At 38.2% G+C, this 25,518-nt stretch overlaps 1 protein-coding gene across 1 annotated transcript; it reads left to right on the top strand.

Moving 5' to 3' along the window:
- Nucleotides 1–6,608: 6,608 nt before the first annotated feature.
- LOC121313402 (translocating chain-associated membrane protein 1-like 1) lies at nucleotides 6,609–24,265 on the top strand. The gene is made up of 11 exons (XM_041245896.1): nucleotides 6,609–6,863; nucleotides 8,075–8,138; nucleotides 8,625–8,746; nucleotides 8,982–9,098; nucleotides 10,866–10,924; nucleotides 11,344–11,428; nucleotides 16,566–16,636; nucleotides 16,723–16,827; nucleotides 17,666–17,809; nucleotides 18,220–18,377; nucleotides 23,189–24,265. The coding sequence occupies exons 1-11, from the start codon at nucleotides 6,741–6,743 to the stop codon at nucleotides 23,260–23,262; spliced, it is 1,122 nt and encodes a 373-aa protein (XP_041101830.1). The 5' UTR covers nucleotides 6,609–6,740; the 3' UTR covers nucleotides 23,263–24,265.
- The last annotated feature ends 1,253 nt before the right edge of the window (nucleotides 24,266–25,518 follow it).

Raw genomic sequence — 25,518 nt, 5'->3', positions numbered from 1 at the left:
AAAACAGGTTGGTGAAAAAAATCTTCCCACCTGATGTAACTTGCAAAATTAGTTTTCTTGACAAATATATAATAACAGAAATAACTTTTTTAAATAACTCTCGATCTTCCCAATGGGAAACTTACATTGAATAATAAATACTGGCTATCTACAGTCTTGATCCTCCATGTCCCCATGTGGAGTGTACATCATCAATGTATGGTTGTCTCTGCACATTTATTGTTTATTTAGCAGACGCCTTTATCCAAGATGACTTACAAAGACTAGGGTGTGTGAACTGTGCATCAGCTACAGAGTCACTTACAACAATGTCTCACCTGAAAGAAAGAGCACAAAGAGGTCAAGTGACTTGCTCAAGGTCACACATTTACATTATATGGTCCCATGTTCTGTACAATTGTCAGTGACCTTTGTGTAATTGTTGAGCTATGTGACTTACGCTTTGCAATAACATATTAAAAGCAGTGCAGTGTGGTTAAGCACGGTGAAATGTAAAACACAGGCACATATTGCAATATACTATTTAAATATTGACAAGGATTTAATAGAGAAGGAAATTAAGTTACACTTATTAAAATGTGCTTAAACCTAAAATTTTTCTTAACCAATTGTTTGAAAGTTGCACTACTTTTAATATTCCAGTGCCACGCAACATATATTCCAAATGAAGAGCTACAAAAGTATTGGCTCCCTACACTTAATATAAGCTCATTCAAGAAAGCATGTTGAATACAAGCATTTAGTGAACACAAAGACAAAGACCAAAATGTACAATTTCTGTGTGGCAGGGCAGAAGCCTGCCATGTAAATAGTGGGTGTACAGGATTGTTTTGAATTTAAGTTTGGCAGGGATGGGGTTAAGCTGTCGATAGGCCCCTCCAGAGTGATGTCCTCGGTCCCACCGCACCGAGGTAATAAATAGTCACTGCACGGAGATATCAGTCTCTTTTGCCTTTCACAGACAGGTAGGCAAGGTGAGTGAGTATTACTCTAATCTTTTCCAGTTGTGATTGATTCTTTAGAGCTCCTTCTTTTAGTTTTTTGTGAGTTCCCTTGCAATTAATTGCTGAAAGTAGACAGCTCAAAAACTAGACAACTGATGGCTGAGCTAATGATACACAACTGCGTTTCATTTAAAAAAAATAAATAAAGAAATCTTCAACAACCTAGATCGCATAGCGATTGTAGGCTGCTTTCTAACCTCTGCAGTTTGCTGTATGTTCTTTACTATCACTATCCTCTGCATTTTGCAGCTGTAAAAAAAAAAAAAAAAGAGAAGTGAGAACACAACCCTCCGTGCATCACCACTCACCCATAAAGCAGTGTGTTCATGTGTAAAAAAAAAAAATGGAACAGATGTGTTTTCTTTTTCTTCTGTCTGCCTCGCTCCCTTCTCCAGGTCCATGACTGCACTACCTCTACGCACTTTACCAGTTGAGGGCTACACGTGGTCCAAACACCATCTTGGGTGCTCCACTCCAATGTAAGCTTTGCGCTGCACTGACTGTGTGACAGCACTGCAATTGTCTGCAGGCTATGCTCCACGGTACCCTCGGCATTTGGTGCTTGGTGCTTTGGCGCCCCCATGTCTAGGCCTCGATGCCCGTGGTACCCTTGGGTCCTTGATGCCTCAGAGCCTCGGTGCTACGCCCCCTTTTGGTGCACTAAAGCCTCGACGCCTCGGTGCTTCAGTGTCCTCTGCGTTCAAGTGCTTACGGACATTGGTGGCTTTGTGCCTCGGTATCTCGGTGCTTTGGCATCCTCAATGCCTTGAGAGCTACATGCCTCAGTGCTTCAATGCCTCAAGGCCTTTGGCACCCTTGGTGCCACGCTGACCCAGAGCTTTGGCATCTCGAGGACTATACACCTCAGCGCTTCAACACTTCAAGGTCTTTTTTAGCCAGTACCCTCGAGACCCTCGGCCCTGGTGCTCCATAGCCTCAGTACCTCTGTGTTTCGACACCCTTGGTGCCTCGACGACTTTGGCCCTTCCCCAAGCACACGCTATCCCCTCTGGGTTTTTCGGTGCCTCCGTGTTACACAGCTCGGCGCCTCGGTGCTTTGGCCCCATCGTAGCTCCAGAGCTAAGCACCCAGACTCTTTTTGAGCTGGGTACAAGAGCAAGCTGCAAAAAAGAATGGTGCTTTTCTCAAACGAGAACCCTACAGCCAGTCTAGGAGAGCCATCGTCGGTCTCAGATTCCCAGGCCTCCCCTCCCCACCATCTGGTCCTACGCAGAGTATTTCTTGTGCACAGGTTCCACGGCACCCCCACAAATCAATCTAGCTCTCCCTCGAGGGGCATGAAGAGATCTAGAAATGTGGACTGGGCGAGGGGTATTGCAGAGCTAAAGGGCCAAATAGTCCAAATACTTGAGCATTTGAGCAGGCAGTAGGTCCCTCCTGCGCCTGCCCCAGCTCCACCAGCTTACCCCGGCTTTGCCAGTGGTTTCTGCAGAGGTTGAACAATAGGACGTGGTGATGAGCAAGGAGGAAAAGGATGCACTCTCCCTAGAGGCTTCCTGGGATGAGAAGTCATTCTTACGGATGAAGACTCGGGACCAACACTTGACTCAGGTAACGGCCCCTAGCTCCAAACTCACCTCAGAACGTGAGATTCCAGTGCCCTCAAACTCGGTTCGGGCATTGATGGAAGGCAAGTTCTGTGCAGCATAGGTCTGTTTTCTGAACAGCACAGGTCTGTTTTCAGACCAGCGCAGACTTTGAACCACCTAGCATTTTCCAGCATTCCTGGATTTTCTGGAGGTCAAATCCTCTTGGCAACACCCGGCCTCAGTGCCCAGCGTGTCCAAGAGTGCAGCCGCAATTGCCTCCATGGAGGGAGGCTTGTCCAAGGATCCTGGATGCTCTAATGACTAATACAGGATCATGGAAGCTCACCTGAAAAAGGCACACACCGCTTAAGCACAGGTCACGAACCTGGCTAATACAGGAGGCCTTTTGACAACCTATCTGGACGGCATGCTACACTCAGTTACCCTTCCCGAGCTGCTAGCTTCAGAGCTACACGCAGTTTCGGGCACCTTAGGAGGATGACTGTGCACTCAACCAGAAGTGTGGCTACGTCATGGGCCCTCTTCAGAGGTGCCTCGTTGACTGATATATGTACTCCAGGTAGCTGGACTACCGCGCACACATTTACCAGGTTATACCGATTTAATGTCGTAGATCCCTCTATGCCTTTAACAGGCACCAGAGTCCTTGAGGTTGCATGCTCACACCACCAACAATAGATGCTGTCTGCTGGCGGTCATCTTTGAATTTAAAGGGAATGATAGCTTATGGTTGTAAACCTGGTTCCCTGAAAGAGAAGATGACCGCCAACCTTGTGAGGTCGCATCGCTTGCATTCATGGGTTCAATGCAAAAGAGACTGATATCTCCACACAGTGACTATTTATTACCTCAGTGAGGCGGGACCGAGGACGTCACTCCACGGAGGGGCCTATCGGCAGCTTTGATATAAAATGCTCAGCGAATACCTGACAAGCAGGCATATCCCAAAAGTATCATTGGCGGTCATCTTCTCTTTCAGGGAACCGGGGTTACTTACATCCATAACCTATCGTTATCCTGCTGCATTGGTAGTTTAACAAACAATCTTTATTAAAAATATAAAGAAAAAAACAAACAAACAAAAAAACAACCACTTCGGCAATTTCAAATATTTGGTCATGACAAAAGTATTGGCACTTTATGTTAAGTCCGTAAAAATGTGATAGAACAAATGTAAAACTATATTCATTGAATGAAAACCAGTACACATTAATTAAGCTGCATTGTAAAGTCAATAGCCAGAAAAATAGGTACAGTACCTATTTCCAAAATCTGCTGAAGAACGTTTTGGCAACAAAGGCAGATAGCTGAATTCACGTTTGAGAAAAGCACTTGTAGCAAACTACAACAAAGGAAATTGTTACCGAACAATATTAAATGAATTGATTGATTGCTCCGATTCCTGCAGAACACCTTCACAATCCCTGCACATTCCTGTTAAAAACCTGCAGGACTTTTTTGTAAGGGTATGTTTTGTAAAAATAAAAAATAAAAAACAAACATGTTTTTGACCGGTTAGTTTTTCTGCTGATGTATTTATTTTCAAAAGTTTATCTTTAAATGGGAAAAATGATCCCCCCGGACTACTTTCCTTTTTTGTTTTGGTTTTTTCGAACTCAGTAAGCAGAGCAGGCTTATAATTAAGAGACCCACGACATAAATCACTGAATCAGAAACATGGAAACAATGGAAACAAATCGTTCCCACTAGATATTAAATCGTTCGATTGGCTTTCTGTAAATGATTTGCTATTCTTACTGTTTGTCTTTTGAAATGTCTGTTTTTATGCTGCTTTGTGAAGTGGTTTGTGATTTTAAATGAAAATCACTATAAAAATAAAATTATTATTATTATTATTATTATTATTATTATTATTATTATTATTATTATATCGTTCCCACAAGATATAAAATCATTCCCATGAGATATTAAATCGTTCCCACAAGGTAGTAAGTCCTGCACACAAGTATCAAATTGTTCCCACAAGAGAGTATGTCGTGCGCATGAGATATTGAATCGTTCCCACTGGTTTTTTTCCTCATGTCTTTCCAGGCTCCTTAATACGTTTTGTAGGAAAAACTACGAACATTATTCCGGCGGGTGGGGCTACTAGCTCAGTGGCAGTGGCAGAGACGCAGTGCCGACACTAGGATTCACTGGGCCCTAGCGCAAGACTGTGAAATAAAAAAAAAAGAGAAAAAAAAAAAGCGCAGCACAACCTTAAGAAAACCATGTGAAAATAAATAAATCAGCAGGAAAATCTGTACCGGTCAAAAAAGTGTTTTTTTTTTTTTGTTTTTTTTTTCTCCAACAAAACATACTCTAACGCAAATAAATAAATAAATAGTATAAGATGACTGTGACCAAGGCAGTAATCAATCAAGGACCACTTTATCCAAACATTTTAATAAATCAATTATGGAACAATTTAGTTCATATTGAAACATATTAATAGCTACAAATTAGTCACAAAAATATAAATCATAGGCAGCAATTAGATTTCTAAATTAATGTTATCAAGTACAAAAGTTAGTATGAAAACGCTCTATAAAAAGAAAACACATACGTCTGCATCAAAACTTAGCCCATAGTGCAAATGCATTCAATAAATAAGCGAAAACAAACATTTTATGAACACATTTAACAAACGAATATACCAAAAGCATGTCCTTTACATCTGCCAGTGGAGCAATCACATGACATTAACAATACTGGCCTATCCAGAGCGCTCGCTCTACGTCCCGCCTCCAGATAGACAATTTGTTAGCTCTGATTTGTGGGTTTGTGTTTTGATTGACAGTCTGACAATACTAGCTTGCTATGTTTTTTTTTTTTTTTTTTTTTTTTTTTTTTTTTTGATTCCCAGTAGATTAGACGGCTCTGTTGCATCAATATATCTCATATGACGTACATTTCATTATTACATTGGGCTACAAACGTAGCAATTTCTAAAAGGCACAGTCTGGTAACAGGCGTTATTGCAAATGATAATTTATTCTCATGGGTTTTACTTGATTAAAGAAAAGGATTGATTGATTCGTATCAGGGTTATTCCGCAATTAAAATAAAAACGCTAAAATTGAGTGGCCCCCCTCGTCACGTTTATAAGATACACAAGCATACTATTGAATAACAGTTTGTTTTTACAGGAAGCATTAATTGTTACACTTTCAAATTCGAAGGAAGTTCCACAAACTCACCAGAGGCTCGGCCCAGGTGGAGTTGCCCAACTAAGCAGAATGAGCCCAGCTTTCACCAACAATATATAACATACCTGTTAAGAATTATTATAAACGTCTACAAGCCGTAATGAAAGCAAAAGGAGGACACCCGAATTTGGTAACAAATATGTGCTAAATTACTAGAAATTGTGTATTTTGCTTTTTGTTTAGTTTAAAAAAAGTAATTAAAGTTCACTAAAAAATTGCCCTTATTTTGTTACATCGAGTTATGGTATAATAAAGCGTTGGGTGACAATATTTTTGTCTGCGATTGTATACTACCACAAAAAGTATTAACATGTACTGACCATATACCCCAAAACCACAAAGAAACATAAGCATACCATATGTGTCAGTGTGTGTGTGTGTGTGTGTGTGTGTGTGTGTGTGTATATATATATATATATATATATATATATATATATATATATATATATATATATATATATATATATATATAAAAAATAACTATTAGAATTATATATATATATATATACTGTATATATATGTGTGTGTGTGTGTGTGTGTGTGTGTATTCAAATTTCTAATAGTTATTGTTTTTATACAGTAGGCCTATTCAGTTACATTTTTGTTTTCAAATGACTAATAGTTAATGTACTTATATGTAATTTGATGAATTTCTTAATTTACTGGGAAATACTTCGAAATAAATGTTTGTTGGAAATGGTTAATAACTTATTTAACGCCACGCTGCCAGGTGGCGCCGCTTTGTTCAAAGGCTGAAGAATGCTGCGTGGCTTTAAAATGGCCAAGAGCAGCTTCCGTTTATTAGCGTGTCGTTGTAGGAAGGAGTTGCTGAACGAGTAATTACCCGGACGGCGAGATCACAGCAGTAGTGCAGACGTGTTCTTTCTGTCTGCAATCGCAGCTTCTGGAGTACCGCACGTAGACAGGTCTTCTTGTTGTAGTCAACATTTATAAACATGGGAATCCGCAAGAAAACTAACAAAAATCCTTCGGTTTTTAGCCACGAATTTATCATCCAGAACCATGCAGATATTGTTTCCTGTGTTGCTATGGTGTTTCTTCTTGGGCTGATGTTTGAGGTATGACAATTAATTTTATTTAATTACTTGGTGTTCCTTAGTTTCATTTTCATCCTCCCGTGGTAATTCAGATTCTAGAAACAATTTAACATTGAAGAAATGTAGTAGCTACTTTACACGAAGATGTAATACTTTCTAATCGGAACATAGACCATCTACTTAAATTTCTTTTTTTTTTTTTTTTTTTTTTTTTTTTTGTCAAATTAAACTCATCCAGAAACCTAAGTTAGTAAATAAACAATTCTCGTTTACAACTTAACTTTCTGCAACTTTAAAAGTGTGAAATAATTTGAGAACGTTCTACTTTTATTTATTGTGTAACTTTTATAATGGACAACGAAATAGCATACACAAAATGCCAGATAATCTAAATTGACAGATGGATGTTATCAATACATTGAATAAGAACTATCTATATGTGATTGTAACTCTGCAGCTAAAACACGTATCCATAGCGATGAGTGAGTATTTCAGTGTTGCGCTGTAAGCTGGATTGCTTTGTTTTTCAAAGAGTGATACGTGGCATTCACTCGCTGACTGGGAGGTTGTCACCCAATCGGTGATACGTTTTGTTATTAATTATCACTTCACAGTATTATAAACGGTTCTAACGAGTCTTTGTATAGCAACATAGTTATATTGCGTCTGCAAGGTATAGAAACTATCGGAATATACCGCCAAATATTATCATTAAGTAATTTTGAGCTACTGTGATTAGTGGTGCATGTTGGGAGTTGCAGTTCTCTCAAGTTTTCTACGCCAAGTTTGACGTTTGTACTACAGCTCCCAGAGCACCGCGATCTGTCAATCGAGTAAATGGAACGAGTACATATTCTATTTGGTACTGATTTAGGTGACTTGTACTTTTTTTTTCGTTTTTCTTTAAATGTGTAGGAGGCACGTTAAATAATTGCACAAATAAACAGTCTTAATTGTCCCTTTTCTGTATTTGATGGAAAGCGCTGCATCTGGAGTAACTGTATTTAGATTACATGGAATGGGGAGAGAGGGGAACATTTTTAATAAAGTTGAGTACCGTTACATATGCACCATTTTGGACATGGCAACCATATAATAAAAATATGGTGTAACTTAATTTTAATTACGTAAAACGCGTAGGTCAACATGTTGAACCTGTTACTATGTTGAAATAGTCGGTGAATGCTCCGGGGTTGTGTGGTGTGTTTTTTTTAAATAGTCGTCTATTTTAGGTTACGGCGAAGTTTGCTGTGCTGTTCGTCACTGTCCAGTATAATGTGACCATCACAACCAACGGTAAGTCTTTTTTGTTTATATACATTTTGGTGTTTCTTCTGGAATGTATTGCTTGCCAATTCGGCAGTATTTACCTTGACTTGTCAAATGCACAATATTACACTGTTCCTGTAAAGAGTAACAGTCGTCATCCTGAACCAACATTAGATTTGATATTGCATTCACTTTGCCCAAGCTAAATATAATCGCTACAAGCCAAGCTTTTTGGTTTTGTTTGATGTACAGTAGTGATATTAGGATTGCTCAGCTCATTGACTGCTTCTGTCAAGCCTTATCCATTCTGCAATATAAAGCTTATTAATGAAAAATAGTCACATTGTCAAATGTAGATCTACATGTTTATACTAAACCGTGTATTCATATAAAAGCAATATGTACATTTAAATAGAAGTATGCATAGATTGCACACGTTAGTTTAAATATACAGCTGGTATGGAAATATGTTGATCTATAACATAACTATTTTTATTTATTTATTTTTTACAGAGGGACCAGATGAGAACTCAATCAATTTTTTCCATCATGGTTTGAAAGATTTGGCCACGGTTTTCTTCTATATGCTTGTAGCAATTATCATGCATGCCATCATCCAGGAATATGTGCTAGATGTAAGTGTAGAAAAGTGTGCCTTTTTGACATTCAGTATTGATTAAATATGACTGTATGCTGTAGCTAGTTGCCCACGTGAAATTGATGGTGATGCAAAGTTCATAGCCACCACTGCAGGTGTACTGTTTGAATGTCCAAGGAGTCCTATAACCACTTAATTGATAGTTTCATGACCGTAACATTTTCTGTAATGAATATTTTAACACTTTTTTTTTTTTCTTATGGTTTTGATAGAAAATTAACAGGCGGATGCATTTTTCCAAAACAAAGCACAGCAAGTTTAATGAGTCTGGACAACTCAGTGCCTTCTACTTGTGTTCTTGTGTCTGGGGCGCAAGCATACTTGTCTCGGTAAGTACCTTTATGTATTTATTACCAGTGGCTTCAAAATGGATAACAAGAACTGTAGCCCAGCAGCAACACTTACTAAAAACCAACCAGTGTTTTAGGGATGTGTATTTATTTAGTTCAAGTTTTAATTAATACTGGGCACATGTGGCAAAGTGGCTGCTGATATACACCTACTCACTAGCGGGTGCGGTGCTGGTGCAATAATCCAAAGTAACCTATTGATGACCACGTACTGGTGAAAAGGTTTAGTATCTGTTTATAATCCAAGGGTCTGACCAGACAGTAAATAATGAGCTTGCAGTACACCACCATGTGTATTGAAAATGGGTTGCAGTCTCTTAAATACGCACAGTACTTAAACACACAATTAGACACACGATCACCAGTCCAAAGTGAGTGCTCTCGGTGCTTGTGGTGCAGTACAATATATTACAGGCTTTATTTGTGAACGACAGTGATAACAGTGTTAATCGTGACGGAAGTGCAGTGTTGATCCGGTTTGTGCTGGCCCTTGGCGACGGCTCCGGATTTGTTTAGCCATCTAGTGCTACAATCAGAGCACTACTAAATACACACAGATATTTACAATATGATTTCTCTGCTTCTCTCCCAGTTCTTCCAGTTTCTCACAAAAACCCAAGTGAAGGAAAAGATTAGTGTTTCTCTGGCCCCTTTTATGCTACCCTGCATGACTCCTTGGTAAATGATTCCAGCTGCGTCTATTGTTTGCAGCTGCCACATAGCTTACCTTTCGGGTCAATATGTTCCTGCAACTCTCTCTTCCATCCAGGCTGACCGACTTCCTGACCTCGGAAATGAACTGTTAGGCCAGCCCATCCAGATACTTCTCCTTTCACTATTTGGCACCCTCACAGGTCGAGAGGGAGATTTACCACCAGAACTCCTTGTATTTGTCACAGCACAGTAGTATATTGTGAAGCTAACAAACTTGTAAAGATGTTGAGCAAGGGTGATTTAATTCATAATGCAAGTAGTCCCTACCAGCAAGAATATAATACTATACATTATGGCTCGGGCTATTACAGGTGTCATTGAATGTAAACTAGGCATGTATTGTGGTATTTAAGATATGTACAGGTCTGTAAAGTGTATGCGACATTTAAAGAATAAGTAGGAGGGTTCTGAAAGTGTTGCATGTTCTCATGTGGTGCTATAGTTCTTTTAAATAACATACCTGTAAGTTCCTTTCATTAACATCCTGACAACTTTTTACAGCAATAATGTTCCATGATGTGCTTCAAAATGGAAAAGCCAGAGGACTTGTGTGGTGTGGGTTTCCCACCAGGGACACTAAGTTAAGCAACAGTGAGAAATTAAATTGCAATTTGTGTCCTTGCCTCTAAGCAATGAAAATAGCTTGCAGATCCCTAACCTCAAAAGCTTGGAGTAAGGCCCTTTTTTAATTGGGTCATAAAATTGACCTTCCAAAGGAAGTGATATGATACCAGGGTGGAGAAAGTATGCTATTTTTTAGCAGAGTGGTGTGTGAAAAGTCTATCCCAGATTTAAACTAAATAATAAACAGGCAAAAAGATCAGCATAACTGTAAGAAGACCTGTGCTGTAAGTGCTAACAGGAGCAGTGATAACTTATTTTAAAGCCTTGGCTGGGACTTGTTTCACAAGACAGACATGTTCCTGGCATGAATATCGAGCTGTTTAAAAAGGAAAGGAATAATACATGTTTTAGGATTTGTTCTTGGTATATGTATACTTTATGTAGTAATTGTGTTCCCTTTATTTGCAGGAACATTTTCTATCAAACCCTGTCCGTTTATGGGAAGGCTATCCTCATACCCTGATGTCGTGAGTAATTATTTGTAACATATTTGTTACAGTATTAAACAGGTAACACAACTGAACATTGATTCAAAGCCTGTTTACTGGGTAAGAGAACTGAATTGCTCCATTGCCCCTTAGAGTGGTCCCCAGTGCAGGATTAAAGCATGCCATGGGTTTAATGTGAGCGTAGTTTCTATATTGCCACTGCTAGGGCTAACCCCCCTATGTGGATATAGAGGTCTCCAGCGAAAACAATACAGCATCTTTTCAGAAGAAGTTATAATAAGCTAACTTTTTTTTTAAAGAGAGAAATGTAAATTATGTATTAATTGAACCTGTGAACTCCTTGCCACTGCTGTAAATTCAGAATTGTAGAAAGTGGCTCTGCCAGTAGTTTTTTAGCATTTTATTAGTACACTTTAAAAAACTTCCTTTGTCTTCAGGTTCCAGATGAAGTTTTTCTACATTTGTCAGATGGGATATTGGTTACATGCTTTACCAGAGCTCTATTTCCAGAAAACCAAAAAAGTGAGTATACACCTGTTCTGAGATGGGTATTACTATGCATTTTCAATTTTGGCTCGCATACCCAAGCTCTTAACCCAGTTTATCGACGGGCACTTTCGCTTAATCGTACGGTTTACAGTCATTGTTTAAGAGATGTTCAGCCTACTCTGTTCTTGCACAGTCCAACGCAAGCAAACTTATCATTCCTATTCGTTGCATGGAGATGGAGAGAGCGTAATATCATTTGTTCATTAAAACCATACATCAGCATTCCATTAGAGCAGGGGTGAAATTCTACTGGGACTTAATGTAATGCTGGTGTCATGGGAAACAAATTAACATTTGACTTTGAGTCCTAGAACTTAAAGGCAAGGGTCTTTGTGGAAAATGCATGACGCTATTTGTGGCTTTTTTTGAGAAACGAAAACAGGTATTTGTTTAAATATGTTGTCATTTATCGAAGTTTATTGCAAACTGTTTTTTTTTGGTTTAAAAAGATAACATTGTAGTATACTTACTTTTGTTATAATCATTGTCTAATTTGTCTACGCATAGTTAAAATCGCTGTCAAATGTGTATTTCCTTTCAAATGTCATTCGTGGACATGTCATCCTGTGGGGTAAGCAAATGAGTGTTTGTCGGCTCACTTTAACGGTTACATTATTTTCATCGTAAATTTGCTCAGTGATTTTTGAACCTTTTCAATAAATTGAGTGGGAAAGTGGGTATTAACACTTCATGTAGAAAATGTTTTAATCAAATCTACGTGGGATATCTAAACCTGTTAATGTGTACATTTTCTTAGTTGAAAAATACAAAATGATTGGCTTACTATCCACAGCATCCTAAAGTGCAGTTAAATTATTTATATGAACATCTGTAATCCTAGCTGACATGGTGGATGTACTCGCACAGCACCAAATACTGTACTAAAGTCAGATACCTCTAATTTAGTGTAGTACCCTGTGCAAGTCTCTGATCCTCACTTCTACAATAAGTCCACCGGTCGTTTTATTTCAGGAAAGATAAAATGTATCACAGGTTATACTTTTTACTTCTGGATTATGTAAAACTCTGATACTAAATAAAAAATGAGTTTATAGAAAGTCTACACCCCCTTGCACTTTATTCACATTTTGTTGTCTGTGCCTCAGTTTCATGCATTTTAAGAGAATTTTTTTTCCACTTATCTACACCCCATACTCTACACTGTTAAGGGGGGGGGGGGGGGGGGGGGGTTATTGAAATTATATATTAAATACAAAACTGAAAGATCATAATTTGATAAGTCTCTACCCCCCTGAGTTAATACTTGGTGGAAGCACCTTTGGCAGCAATTACAGCTGTGAGTGTTGGGATAGGTCTCTACCAACTTTGCACACCTAGATTTGGCAATATTTGACCATTCTTCTTTACAAAACTGTTCAAGCTCTGTCAAATTCCTTGTAGCGTTGATGGACGGCAATCTTCAAGTAATGCAACAAATTTGATTGGGTTTAGATTGTGGCTCTGACTGGGCCACGCAAGGACATTTACCTTTTTGTGCCATAGCCTCTCCGGTGTAGCTTTGGCTGTGTGCTTTGCGTCATTGTCATGCTGAAAGGTGAACTTCCAGTTTGAGAACAGCAGGTTTTCCTTAAGGACTTCTCTGTACTTTGCTCTGTTAATTTTCCCTTCTATCCTGACAAGTGCCCCAGTCCCTGCCTATGAGGAACATCCCCATAACATGGTGCTGCCACCACCATGCTTCAAAGTAGACATGGTGTTCTTTGGGTGATGCGCTGTGTTGGGTTTGCGCCAAACATAACGCTTTGCATTTAGGCCAAAAAGTTCCATTTTAATTTAGTCAGACCACAACTTTTTGCCACATGTCTACAGAATCTCCCGAGTTTTTTTTTTGCATACTTCAAATGGGATTCAAGGTGGGCTTAAGTAATGGCTTCCTTCTTGCCACCCTACCATACAGGCCAGATTTATGGAGTGCTTGGGGATATTGTTGTCACATGCACACTTTGATCAGTCTTGGCCATAAAAGCCTGTAGCTCTTACAAAGTTGCCATTGGCCTCTTGGTAGCCTCTCTGAACAGTCTCCTTCTTGCCGGCCCTCCAGTTTGGCAGGGTCTTGGTGGTGCCATACACCTTCCACTTCTTAATAACTGTCTTGACCGTGGTCCAAGGGATATTAAAAGCTTTTTGATATTTTATTTTTCATACCCATCCCCTGATCTGTGCCTTTCAGCAACTTTGTCCTGGAGTTCTTTTGAAAGCACCTTGGGGCTCACTGTTGAGTCTTTGCTTTGAAATGCATTACCCAGCAGAGGGAGTCTACAGGAACTGCTGAATTTATCCTGAAATATGTGAATCACTACAGTTTAACACAGGTGGAGGCCACTTAGCTTAGTGTGTGATTGGTTACACCTGAGAATTTAGGATTGCTATTACAAGGTGGGTGGACACTTATCCAACCAAGCTATTTCAGTTTAATTTTCCACAAACTTCTAGAATATTTTTCACTTGGAAGTTGTGGGGTAGGATGTGTAGATAAATGAAAACAAATGTATTTCTGCTGGTCATAAGCCATATACAAAATGTATTTCTTTCGCTAATACTTGCAAATACATTGCAAGTACATGTACGAAGAAAACCAATAATATAAAAGTAGCTAGCGATTAAATGTAAACTACTTAGTCTAAGGTTAACATTATGAAAAACATGTTCATATTACAATGTGTTTTCAATTTTTACCATATAATGTAGCTTTTAATAAAGATCCTGACCGCATTTGAGAGACAATTAACTAGACACTGGAAAGATTGCAATAAGTCTTAAAGTTCAAAGAAACTCAGCGGCTTAACCTTGCCTTTTGTTTTAAGAGTCACGTATGTATAGAAAAGCTCAAAGGTAAATGCTGACTTATTTCCTCTGACAACGACACCTAATTGTGTACAGTTGTAACATGGGAAAATGGCATGCTGCAGCTGCCATACTCCACGTTTAAGTCCTGCTTTGACAGCATGTAACACACAGCTCTTATGATTACATGTTACTGTCTAAATTGCTTTGCGTTGGTTCTATTTAACTAAATTGTTACTCGATTTTTATCGCCCTTCTCGCAAGTGCGTTTATTAAAACGTGGTAAGCACCCCCACTTTACAGACAGATGCCATAGACACATGCTTTTAAAGAGAGGCTGCATTTGTGTTGCAGGTGCCAATGCTCCTAACCCCCAAAAAAACCAAGTGCAGATTATTTTATTTTTTATTTTTTTTAAAACTAATGGTGTTCAAGAAAAATCTGAAATGTAGAAGAATTCTAAGTGTGGAAAATACTCAGCAGAGACTGGTCCCTGGGATGCACAGGTAGCACTTTGCTAGCGAGCACAGATGTTGCCGATAAATTTGAACGATTTAATGTTTCTAGTGTAGCTTGTGCGTATAGCAGGGATGTAGTGTAGGCTAAAAATCAGCTCGGTATAGCCCATGGGGGGGGGGGGGGGGGGGGGGGGGGGGGGTAGTTGGCAAACTGTAATTTTAAAGTAAGTCAGTGTTTGGTGTGTTGTGTGTGAGAGAGAGAGAGATTTTATATATTTTTTTTTTAGTGTGTGTATTTAAAAAAAAAAAAAAAAAAAAAAAATGTAGTAGCCAATTATTTGTAGGCTCACCACTACCACCCCTGCGTTGAGTCGGGAGGGGCAAAGACGAACACATGCTGTCCTCCGAAGCACTACTTGGGAGCCCCCTAAATCGTTGTTTTTAATCAGCCTCAGCAGTCCAATCAGTCTTGGCACTAGTATCGTCAGTCTTGCCAGACCCAGCAGTGGCAGCGCCAGTCTTGTTAGTGTCTGCATTTAACTTCAGTAGTAGTGAACCAAATGCAATGAAGGTTTAAACCCATCTACTTATTCATATTTATAAATTATATTCTTGTCCTTTTTAATATCACATTTCTAACCATGTGAATAGGATAATTTTAGCTTTTTGTTTTTGCTGGGAGGTTTGGTTAAGCGTCATGAAATTTCAAACATCATCCAAGGTGGGTCACTGTGAAACTTCTACTGGTTTGCAGTAATACTTCATAAGGTAACATGAACACAATGTGCAGGTTTATTTAGGCAAATTTAGATTTTTGCCTTAGTAAAATCTATTCCTAGCTACACCACTGTATAGTTATCATACCTTCACAATCTGATGCAGTCTGTAACTGATGGCGATGTGCTGTCAATCTGATGGTTTGGTGGGGTGCCCCTGTGCGTAGTTTGTTATGTTGTATGTGGTGTATTTCATGTCTTATGTGGATATAGTGGTGCATGGAATATAAATTGGGCTAGGTAGCACAAGGGTTGAAATATGTTAATAGGCATGGGATTTTGATGCTATATATTATAACGCCTGGTACATTAAGTACAGCACTACAGAACATACATAGTCTGCTTCTGACTGTACAACAAATATGACATGTGGCGGTTCAGACTAGTTAAATTATGCCGATGGGGGGGGGGGGGTTATGTTTTTAAAAATGGATTTGTAGATTTTGTTTCAGCTTTTTGGCACACTGGCCTGTTTTCCTGGCTTAATGAAACAAAAGCCTTGTTCACTACACTATATACATTATACAGTTAAATATTATCAGCCCTGTTGGGCCTGTGGTGCTTCATAACTACTGGCCAAACTGCGATCTCTAGCGGGCCACGGTTAATGACGAACCCTGAGTGATGCATGCAGAGGGTACAAAGCTTTCATTGTTTTCAGTTTGTTTATGGTGAATTGGTATGTTTTACCAGTTGTTTAAGTGTTATTTTGTATTGTCAAATGTCATGTACTTTTTAAAAATGTATTCATTGTCAACCTTTGTTTACACCTGGCTGTGCATATGAGTACCTGCACTACCTTTCAAGTTGAGAAGCTTTAGTGATTAGCATTTAGGTTGTGTTAACAGATGTCTGTAGAGGGGTTGGTTTAACACTGAAGAGGTTGTGTCAGTTGGGCAAATTAACTGATGGGAACTCTGTTCAGTTGCACAGAGGAAACAAATCCTGCACCTTGCTGACTTTGTAGACAATGAGAGGGAAGTTTTTAAAATAGCCATTCACTATTCTACCTGCCATTTGTGTTTCTTCTATGATGTTCTAATAACTTTACGTACGTTTTTGTTTTTACAGGAAGATATTCTACGCCAGCTTGTTTACATTGGCCTCTACCTTGTCCAGATTGGAGGAGCTTATCTTTTAAAGTGAGTATACCAAACGGAAAGGGGGGGTGTTCCTTTCCAGAAGCAATTCCAGCACGCCATGTGTGTAATTTGACTTTGTTTTACAGCCTGAACCGCTTGGGATTGGTCTTATTGGTGCTACATTATTTTGTAGAGCTCCTTTTCCATGTTTCTCGTCTCCTCTACTTCAGCAATGAGAACAAACAGGGAGGGTAAGTGTCTTGTGTTAATTTCATACAGTATTGGTTTTTAAAAAAAGATGAATTGCAAGGGGTTGAGACGATTTTGGCATAATTATACTTGCCATTTAAAAAAAAAAAAAAAAAGCACATTTTGTCTGTGGTAGTCTAGAAGACTTAAAGGGGAATTATTACTTGAAGTGGGGGGGGGGGGCGCTGTGATCCAGGTTAAGATGTTGCATTATGTTTTCAGTTCTGCAGTGTCTTTTTGCCATTCCTGTACTACCTCTGACCCTGATGCTATACTTTTTCATACAAGTGTAATACTACAACTATCGACCATGCTGGACTTTGTTGCATCAGCTTGTACTTCCACTGAATGGCTTCATACCTTGCTGCATTCAACTACTGCTCCTACCTATAACTACTTACTATGTCTTGTATTTGATTTTACTCTTCGGTATCTGTACTTATGTTTTCTGTAATTGCTCTTATTTGAAATCATTCTCATTTATTTGTCATACTTGCTACGTGTTCTACTGGAGTTTAGCTCATATAAACAAATAGATACTATAAGGTTTAACTGCACTTAGTCAAATTCACTCTTGTATGCTTTATTTTGCTCTTGATTTTTATTGTACTTTCATATTTGCTTTTATTTGTATGTTCAATGTGATATTTTATAATGTGATACTTTGTACTGTGATAACTTGTAACAATTGTAAGTTGCCCTGGATAAGGGTGTCTGCTAAGACATTAATAATAAATGTGAAATGGTGTGCACATATTAAAAAAAAAAAAAAAAAAAATAAAGTACGTTTTTAGGAGGGTTGTTAAATGTGTCCTAATACTGTTGTATCTGTTCTTGCAGTTTCACTATTTGGGCGATCCTGTTTGTCCTTGGCCGGCTGCTCACACTGTCTCTGTCTGTCCTTACCATTGGTTTTGGCCTTGCCGGATCTGAACAACAAGGCCTGGATCTCCCTTCTGGAAACTTCAATGTGCTGATTGTGAGGTATGCGTTTTAAACACTACAATAGCTGTCCTGTTTGCATGCCATCTACTTGTTGTTGATGCAACTATGGTTTTGTTCTAAGTGTTATAGAGTTCAGAATCTGTAAGCAGGGGCAGTGCACCTAAACCTCCTTTGCTCAGCTGCTGTTGTGGCTTAAGTACAGACTAGTTAGTTTCCAAATGTCACGTTTGTGTATGGATGCTTTGAATAAAGCTACCCCTGCATTCATTTTCTGGTATTCCTGGAATATAGGTTGTCCTATGTTGAATGCAGCTGGTTCCAGTTGTACTACGTGGTGTGTTTTTTTTTTGTTTTTTTTTTCCTTCCTAAGATGTGCTGCGTATGACACCTAAGTCACTTTTCTGATGAATTGAAACTAGGCTTTTTTTTTTTTATATATATATTTAAAGGACTACTGTGCTGGCGGCAATCTGTGTCACACAGGCCTTCATGATGTGGAAATTCATCAACTTCCAGCTGCGCAGGTGGAGAGAGCATGCTCAGACACAGTCCATGAAAAAGAAGCCTGTTGCAACAAAAAGCAAGTCGTCCAAAAAGGAAAATAAAGGTTGGTCAGAAAGCAAACATCAGAATCTGTTCATTAATGGGTTGACGGTATCAGCATAGTATGTTGCTAAAAACAAATGCAAACAAAATAAATGCAGGCTCCTGTGGGGGATGGGACACGCACTTGGATCTGTTCTGTAAATGGTGCTGGTTAATCAAACCACAATGCTTTGCTTCGGATGCTCCACATTTTGGAGGTTTTTAAAGCGTTGCAGAAAACCCCTGCAGTGTTTGCAAGAAACACATTACCTTTGCTGTATCCTGTGTTGTCTATATTGCAATCTATTAATATTAGAGCCCTGTGAAACTGTTTGTTTTTCACATGTTGTCTTATTTCAGATACAAAAATTAGATGTTTGTATTCGCTACAAATACCTTGCAGTTATTTACTGTCTCACAGGAATTTGCATGACAGCTTAAAAAAAAAAGCAAATGAAAGATACAGCAAATACTGCCCATGCCCTCAAAATACAAGATGTAAAATATTTAAATTCACACCTCCCTATTGTGGGGCTGTCATAATTGCACATACATCAATCTACCCATTAAAAAATAGGATTTGTATTTGTTTCATTGAACTGAAGCAGTATACAACAAGCTTCGGGCTTCTCAGTATTTAAACACTAAGCAAAGCAGATTCATTCATTCAAATCCATTTGAAATCAAAATGGCTCCAGTGCAAAGTTTGCACCACTTGAAATAAAACTAATTAGCATACTAATACAAAGTACAGATGAGCCCATTTTTATATCATCTCGCTTAATATCATACCGTGTTTTTATTATCGCGATTTTGGAAAAACCACTTGCCATGCACCATAATTTGAGAAATTACACCTCCTTAGTATCTCAAATCCACTTGTCACGTTTTGTGCAGCCTGTCAGATGCTGTGTGGCCAGGCTTTACTAAGTAACCACAGGGTACAATTAATTTCCAACGCAACAATCAACCAGTAATCCTCTCTGCTAATAAACATTTGTGCATCCTGTCAAAGGCTGCATGGGTGGTCTTGATGGGATACAGTTCAGCACCAAAACAATTGGCAAATTCAGTCCTCTACAAATGCACACAAAAAAAACTACTAAGTACTTATAGCTCTCATCAGTCAAGAAATTTGTGTTTTTGTTTTTGTTTTTTTAGATGACAAACTACTTTGTTCCAGTTGATGCGAAATGGATTTGTCCTGTAGTAAACTGTACAAGTTTGTTTTAAATGTACAGTATTAACACTGCTCTTAATTCACTTTTTTCTCGCACTCGTAATGTGCTCATGACCTGCTTTATATCACATTATACCTGCACGGCAATCGTGATATAAAGCGGTTTCATCTGTAGAAGCCAACAAGCCATGTTTTCCCCTAAAAGAATAAACTGCTTATGATGCTTAACGGTATCTTTAGACTCCTGTTCCAGCCGGTTGTAAACATCAGCTGCATACATCTTCGTGCTCAAATTCCTTGCAGTGTTGTTTAATTATGCACAGTTTAGGCATTTTAGAAACAAACATCTCTTCCATCGCAATTAATTCCGGAAGTGACTGTCCAAATTATACATCTGAGCAAGTCGGAGCTTCCGTGTCTCCTGGTAACGGCTGAGTCTTGACAACTACGATTGCAAGCATTTCATTTTATATTGTACATTTTAGCTTTATTTTGTGTTTATTTGTGAAAAAGATGGATATCTATGGAGATATTTAAATGTCAGGATTTGCTCAGCCACAGACTTTAAATAACAATTTTGCGATTGAGCATTTATAAATGATCAGAAAACGAAATTAAAGGTTATTTTGGTCTTTGCGCAAAGCTAAAATTGCAAAAAGTGCTCTGAGGAAATGCACAGTTCCTGAACAGATTCTGAAGATACTTCTCAATCTGTAAAGTAGAAAATTGTGGGGTGTTAAATGGCATTAAGTGAAATCCAAATTCTTGTTTTATTGAATGAACATAAAATCAGTAAACTTTATATTTTATCCACGTCATTGATTTCATTATTTATGCATGTTGTTTATGCATGAAGTTAACTCATTGAGACTGGCAAGGGGGTTGTGGCAAGAAATTTAGGATAATGACCTGAAACAGTAAACTTCAAGCCAGTTTAAAATAATGTTTTTATCACTTTGTTTCCAAAATAGCTTTGGTGGAAAACTAAATTTAAACATTGATTTTTATTCATGTTACGACTACTATATACAGTATTTAAACTGCAAAATCAAATGTCAATCCATACTGGTATAATCACTGTATGACAGGACTTCTCAAACTCTGTCCTGGGGCCCCCCCTATGGCTGCTGTTTTTATTCTAACTGTGCTCTCAATTTACATAACTAGACCTTTTAATTAAAAGGTCTAATTACGCAAATTATCTGTTCGCTTGTTTTTAGCTCTTAAACAGTTGCAGTTCAAGTTACTTATGTTATAGTTAACTTAAAATATGCAACTGGTCAAGAGCTGAAAGTAAAATGGTCTGTTTTTTTAAGCAAATTATCAGTTCATTTAAGGGTCTATAAGTAATTGAGAGCTCGGCTGGAATGAAAACCAGCAGCCACAGGGGGTCCCCAGGACTGAGTCTGAGAAGCCCTGGTTTTAAGGGAAAGAAAGTATGCTTATTAAATGTTTTTAATGTTCTTATAAATCACAGGAAGGGGTGTTGCAGACCCAATCAGCACCAGCCTGTGGAATAAAGACGGAGACTGCTTTCTGACAACAAGAACCTTTTTAAATGTTTTTTGTTTTTTTTTACATAACTTTGAATGAACATTTTCAAAAGAAACCACATTGACAGCTCCACTGGGCTACTGAGCCTCATTTTAAAACTGTTTAGCTAAAGAGTAACATTTTAAATTAACTCGGTCAAATTAGAAACATAAACCTTGTTGCACTTAAGTAATGAAGCCTTGCATCTTCAAAAAATCATCTGTTCAGGAACTGAATTTGCTCAAAGCTCATTTCGCAATTTGATTATCGCATTACTCCAAAGACCGAAGAAGCTGTCTGTTTTAGTTCTTTACTTGTTTTAATATTTAACGTTTTGCAATCTGAGCAAAAAAATATGCTCAGACCGAAATAATCATTCATTTTGTTAATTTAATAGTTTGTAAATGCTGAAATTGCGAAATGGTTATTTTTGTCTGAAAATCCTGACGAGTGATTTATAGTGCAGTCGGCTTAAAGAATCAACACACCCAGGAGAGATGAAATTCTTATAAGTGGGTGATTTTTAAAAGCGGAGTAATATGATTGCTGTGGTGCAGAATCAAACTTCGTATGAGACTAATACGAGCTTATTCCCTGGCTGCAGTGTAGTAGGTTGACCACTAGATGTCACTAGTTACCACATGTATGCATACCCACAAAAAAATCCACTGCTGTTTTCCTTAACGAATTATGGATACTAGTCAATTAGTTAACTGCTTGTTAAAGTTAATGACGCCTCTATTTAGAAATGGCTTAGCAGATAGCTTTGTGATGAGGGGGTATAGCGGTGTAAGGAAGCGGAAGTAACAAAGAAACAAACTTGAATAAAAGATCTAGTGTTTGTTCCACATGAGTGATCATTTTACACTGTTCTTGGCCACTCTGTCTCATTACAATTGCCAAAAGCGTGCCATCAGCAGTTTTTTTATTTTTTTTTTTTAAATACAGTACAGTGTCAATGGTGCTCAGTCATTGAGGACAATACAAAACAAGTCATTGTGTGTGTTATATGATCGCGATTATGTTTACTCAAGGCTGCAGAGTCCTATTTTACTACAGTATACTTGAAGCGATTCTCATGACGGTGCCTGGGGTGTTGCGTGTAATGGCATTTGAATAAAAATAAATAAATAAATAAATAAACCTGACAGTATTATACTGTCAGGACTACCACTGCAATTAAGCATCTGTGGCTTACTTATTGTATGTTGCAAATCTTTTTCATTAAGTGGAAATGTTGTGAAATGTTTTTATCCTATTTAATTTTAAAAATAAATACACTGTAATACTAATACAGAACATTAGTTTCTTGTCAACGTTTCAAGGTGTTTGGTAACCCCATGATCCTCAATTGTTTGTCATTGTTTATTTTTTTGACTGTATAGATTGTTTGGATAATAAATGCCAAATTTCAGGTAATTGGGGGGGGGGGGGCATACAAGCTTTAAATCTAGCTCAATTTAGTAGTACCCTCATGGGAGCTTGTGTTTTGCGACTTTCTCCATCGCGCTGTCCTCAGACAGTTGTCTACAGCCAAAAATTCTCCAATACCTCTAGTACAATATAAACCCTGAAGCAGAGCCTTGAATTAAACTCTGGCTGTTTTGGGTTCCCCCTCCTTCCCTTCCTCTACTGTGTTTATTTGTATATGTTTCATCAATCACAACACCAGTGCTGTGCACAAGGTCTTTAGGGCACTCCTAGAATCCAAATGCACTTCAAGTTTTGCATATGAATAAAAACTCCTGAATAATGCATGAAGCATTTCCCTGAATTCTGGGAATGGCATGTGTGGCCACTGGAGTGGGAAAGAAAGTATTTTCTAAACTAGCGCCATCACTGTGTGTTCCACTTGGGTGAAAATGAAAATGTTCTGCTGTTAATGTGTGCAGTTTTTTCTCTTCCCATAACTGGGCAGCTGAGTACAGTACAGAGTGGTCTCAAACTGTTGAGCAAGCTTTGCAGGTTGCTTTATACAGCTAGTCACTGCGAGTAGTTACTGTTAAAACATTAGTTGATCTGTTTGCCCAACTTGATAGTAAAGGTCTGTGTTCAAATTGAGTCGGTGGGCTTATTTGGTAAACTAAATGTGTGGTTTTTATTTTATGTACCAACTGCAGCAAATGGCGTGAATGGAGCAGTTACTTCCAATGGAGCAGACTCTCCACGAGCAAGAAAAGAGAAATCATCCTAACCTGACGCAACAAAAACAGATCTCCATCCCTACTATTTCCCATTCAGACTTTATCCATTCTATAGAGGAAACCTGGACAACCTGTTTTGAATTTACATATCAAAATGAGTGTTAAACTGTAAAAGCACAGAAGTAAAATTAGTTTTGAAAGTGATCTGTATTGTATGTAGAAGTCCAGACTAGTACAAAAAAGCACCCCATTTATGCAGGAACTGTATTAAAACAAACTTTTTGGACCATGCAAAAGCTGTTACATTTTTAATTTATGCCTAATCATAAATGGTTACTTGGAACATGGGTATTGTTGAGGAAGGAGTGAAAACCCAAGTGTCCAGTACACTTGAAATCATTGTGGTGATGTTAAAATGCCTAGTAATTTGTGTCATCTTTTAAGACAGAAAATGTAATGTTTCTTTTTCAATGATCAATCCTGCAAGATGTTTTATCCTAGCTTTAACATACAGGACATTGTTGTCACTAACAACATATATTTTTGGATAAGATCTTTTATATTTATACGATTTTGAAGATGACTATCTTTTTAAAGCTTGATGCCGGGTAAAGAAAATCTAAACCGTTAAATGTTAATCGGGAGGGCTTTGCCATTCTTTGTTTTCTGTCGCCAAATTCTGTGCATTGGCCTAATTTAACATTGTAAAATCTGTAACTTAAAAATGCTACATGTTGTATTTTGTTTAATAAGGAGGAGCTTGAATAATGGTCTTCTGCCTGTGAGTACCAAGTATTGAGGAAAACACGAGCTACAGCAACATCTGGATATAGCTGTTGTATTTGCTCTGTTCTAAAAGGAGTAGTGGGGGGGATGCAGTACATGTTAAAATGTAGACCGGGGGGTGGGGGGGGGGCAAATTAAAAGAATCGAACCCTTGAGCTGTGCATGTGCCTTTTTGTCTAGTATGCTTTTAGTTTGTGCCTTACCTGTTACAATGTTCAAACCATAAAACTGTCAGACACAATTAAAAATGAGAACCATGTTTAAAAAGCTTTGTTTTTTTTTTGTTTTTTTTCTTGCAGAGCGCTTATTCTTGCATAGTTGACTATAATAGTGTTTTGCATATGTCTAGAGAACAAGTTGTGCAAATGAGATTAAACTTGCTATGGACATTCATTAGCAAAGCTTATTCATAGTATTAGAATATGGGGGTAAACCGAGGCTGTGTGTTAAACCAACATTTATACATAAATAAAGAGAAACACTTCAAGTTATGAAACTTGCTGTGGATCTTTAGCACAGGTTCTGGAGTGTATTTAAGTCTGTCTGTTCATCCATGTTCTATACCCGTAGATCCAGAGATACGCTTCCTGCTCAATTGTGGGGAAAAAAAAAAAAAAACTTTCGTTTGGTCTCACTTACTGAAACACTCGAGGTTGGGATATGAGGCACGTGTGTATGTTACTTGCATTTTTACATGTGTATACAGTGGGAGTAGATCATTGTGATCTACATTTTTATGTTGGCTCTAACTTTTCCATTGCATTTAGCTGGTTTGCACTAAACTGGATTCGCAAGTCCCATTGTTAAATGATGCATTTAATTCCCAATCGTGAAGTTCTGCAGTCTTAAGTATCGTGGAACATAAACTAAAAAAACAATTGTCATTGGAATGAAGAATAATTGTGTTTTTGCTTTAAGTTATTTTTATTTTTTCCCACCCAGTAACTTTGTTTGTCATTAATGTGTTCTATTAATCCCTTTAATAGCAGAGTTCATTGAATCCTCAATGTTTGCATATGTGGGAGATTCAAAACATACCACCCTATTTAAATAGGGAATAAAGCAGTAAGCCTCCCAGACCTTTTTGAAGAGGCCCTTTCATGTGAACTCACATGACACAAGTTGTAATGCAGAGAAGAAGGACTAACTGTGTTTCGGAAGAAGAAATAAGCAACAAATAAACAAAGCTACAGACTGTTAAGGATGTTGTAGGGGAAAAAAAAAAACATTGAACAACTGTCAACATAAAAACCGTGGAGGGGTGACTTCAGGAAAGGTAAAATAATATAGGCCTTGTTCTCAGTGTATCGGGTAAAAATGATGCAGGATGGAAGAACTAAACAATTAGCAGCAAGATTGTGTATAACTAAAAACTGCAAAAAACTTCCTGAGTAATAAGTTATACGACGTGCTGCGAGTGCTGTTGCAGCCTGACGTGGGGCATCCAAGCAGGTACTACTCAACTGTTGATTGGTAAAGGTTTTGTTTTGTTTTGTTTTTTTCCTGGGAGCTGTGGTGAG

The sequence above is a fragment of the Polyodon spathula genome, chromosome 3, assembly GCF_017654505.1.
Source record: "Polyodon spathula isolate WHYD16114869_AA chromosome 3, ASM1765450v1, whole genome shotgun sequence".
Taxonomy (NCBI): domain Eukaryota; kingdom Metazoa; phylum Chordata; class Actinopteri; order Acipenseriformes; family Polyodontidae; genus Polyodon; species Polyodon spathula.
This window is presented reverse-complemented; position numbering and strand designations above follow the sequence as displayed.

Bases quoted from the DNA above. Each gene is read 5' to 3' on its own strand.
- LOC121313402 (XM_041245896.1), top strand. From the start codon at position 6,741: ATGGGAATCCGCAAGAAAACTAACAAAAATCCTTCGGTTTTTAGCCAC. The intron at 9,099-10,865 runs GTAAGTACCTTT...CTTTATTTGCAG, and splicing joins GCGCAAGCATACTTGTCTCG to GAACATTTTCTATCAAACCC. The intron at 10,925-11,343 runs GTGAGTAATTAT...CTTTGTCTTCAG, and splicing joins TATCCTCATACCCTGATGTC to GTTCCAGATGAAGTTTTTCT.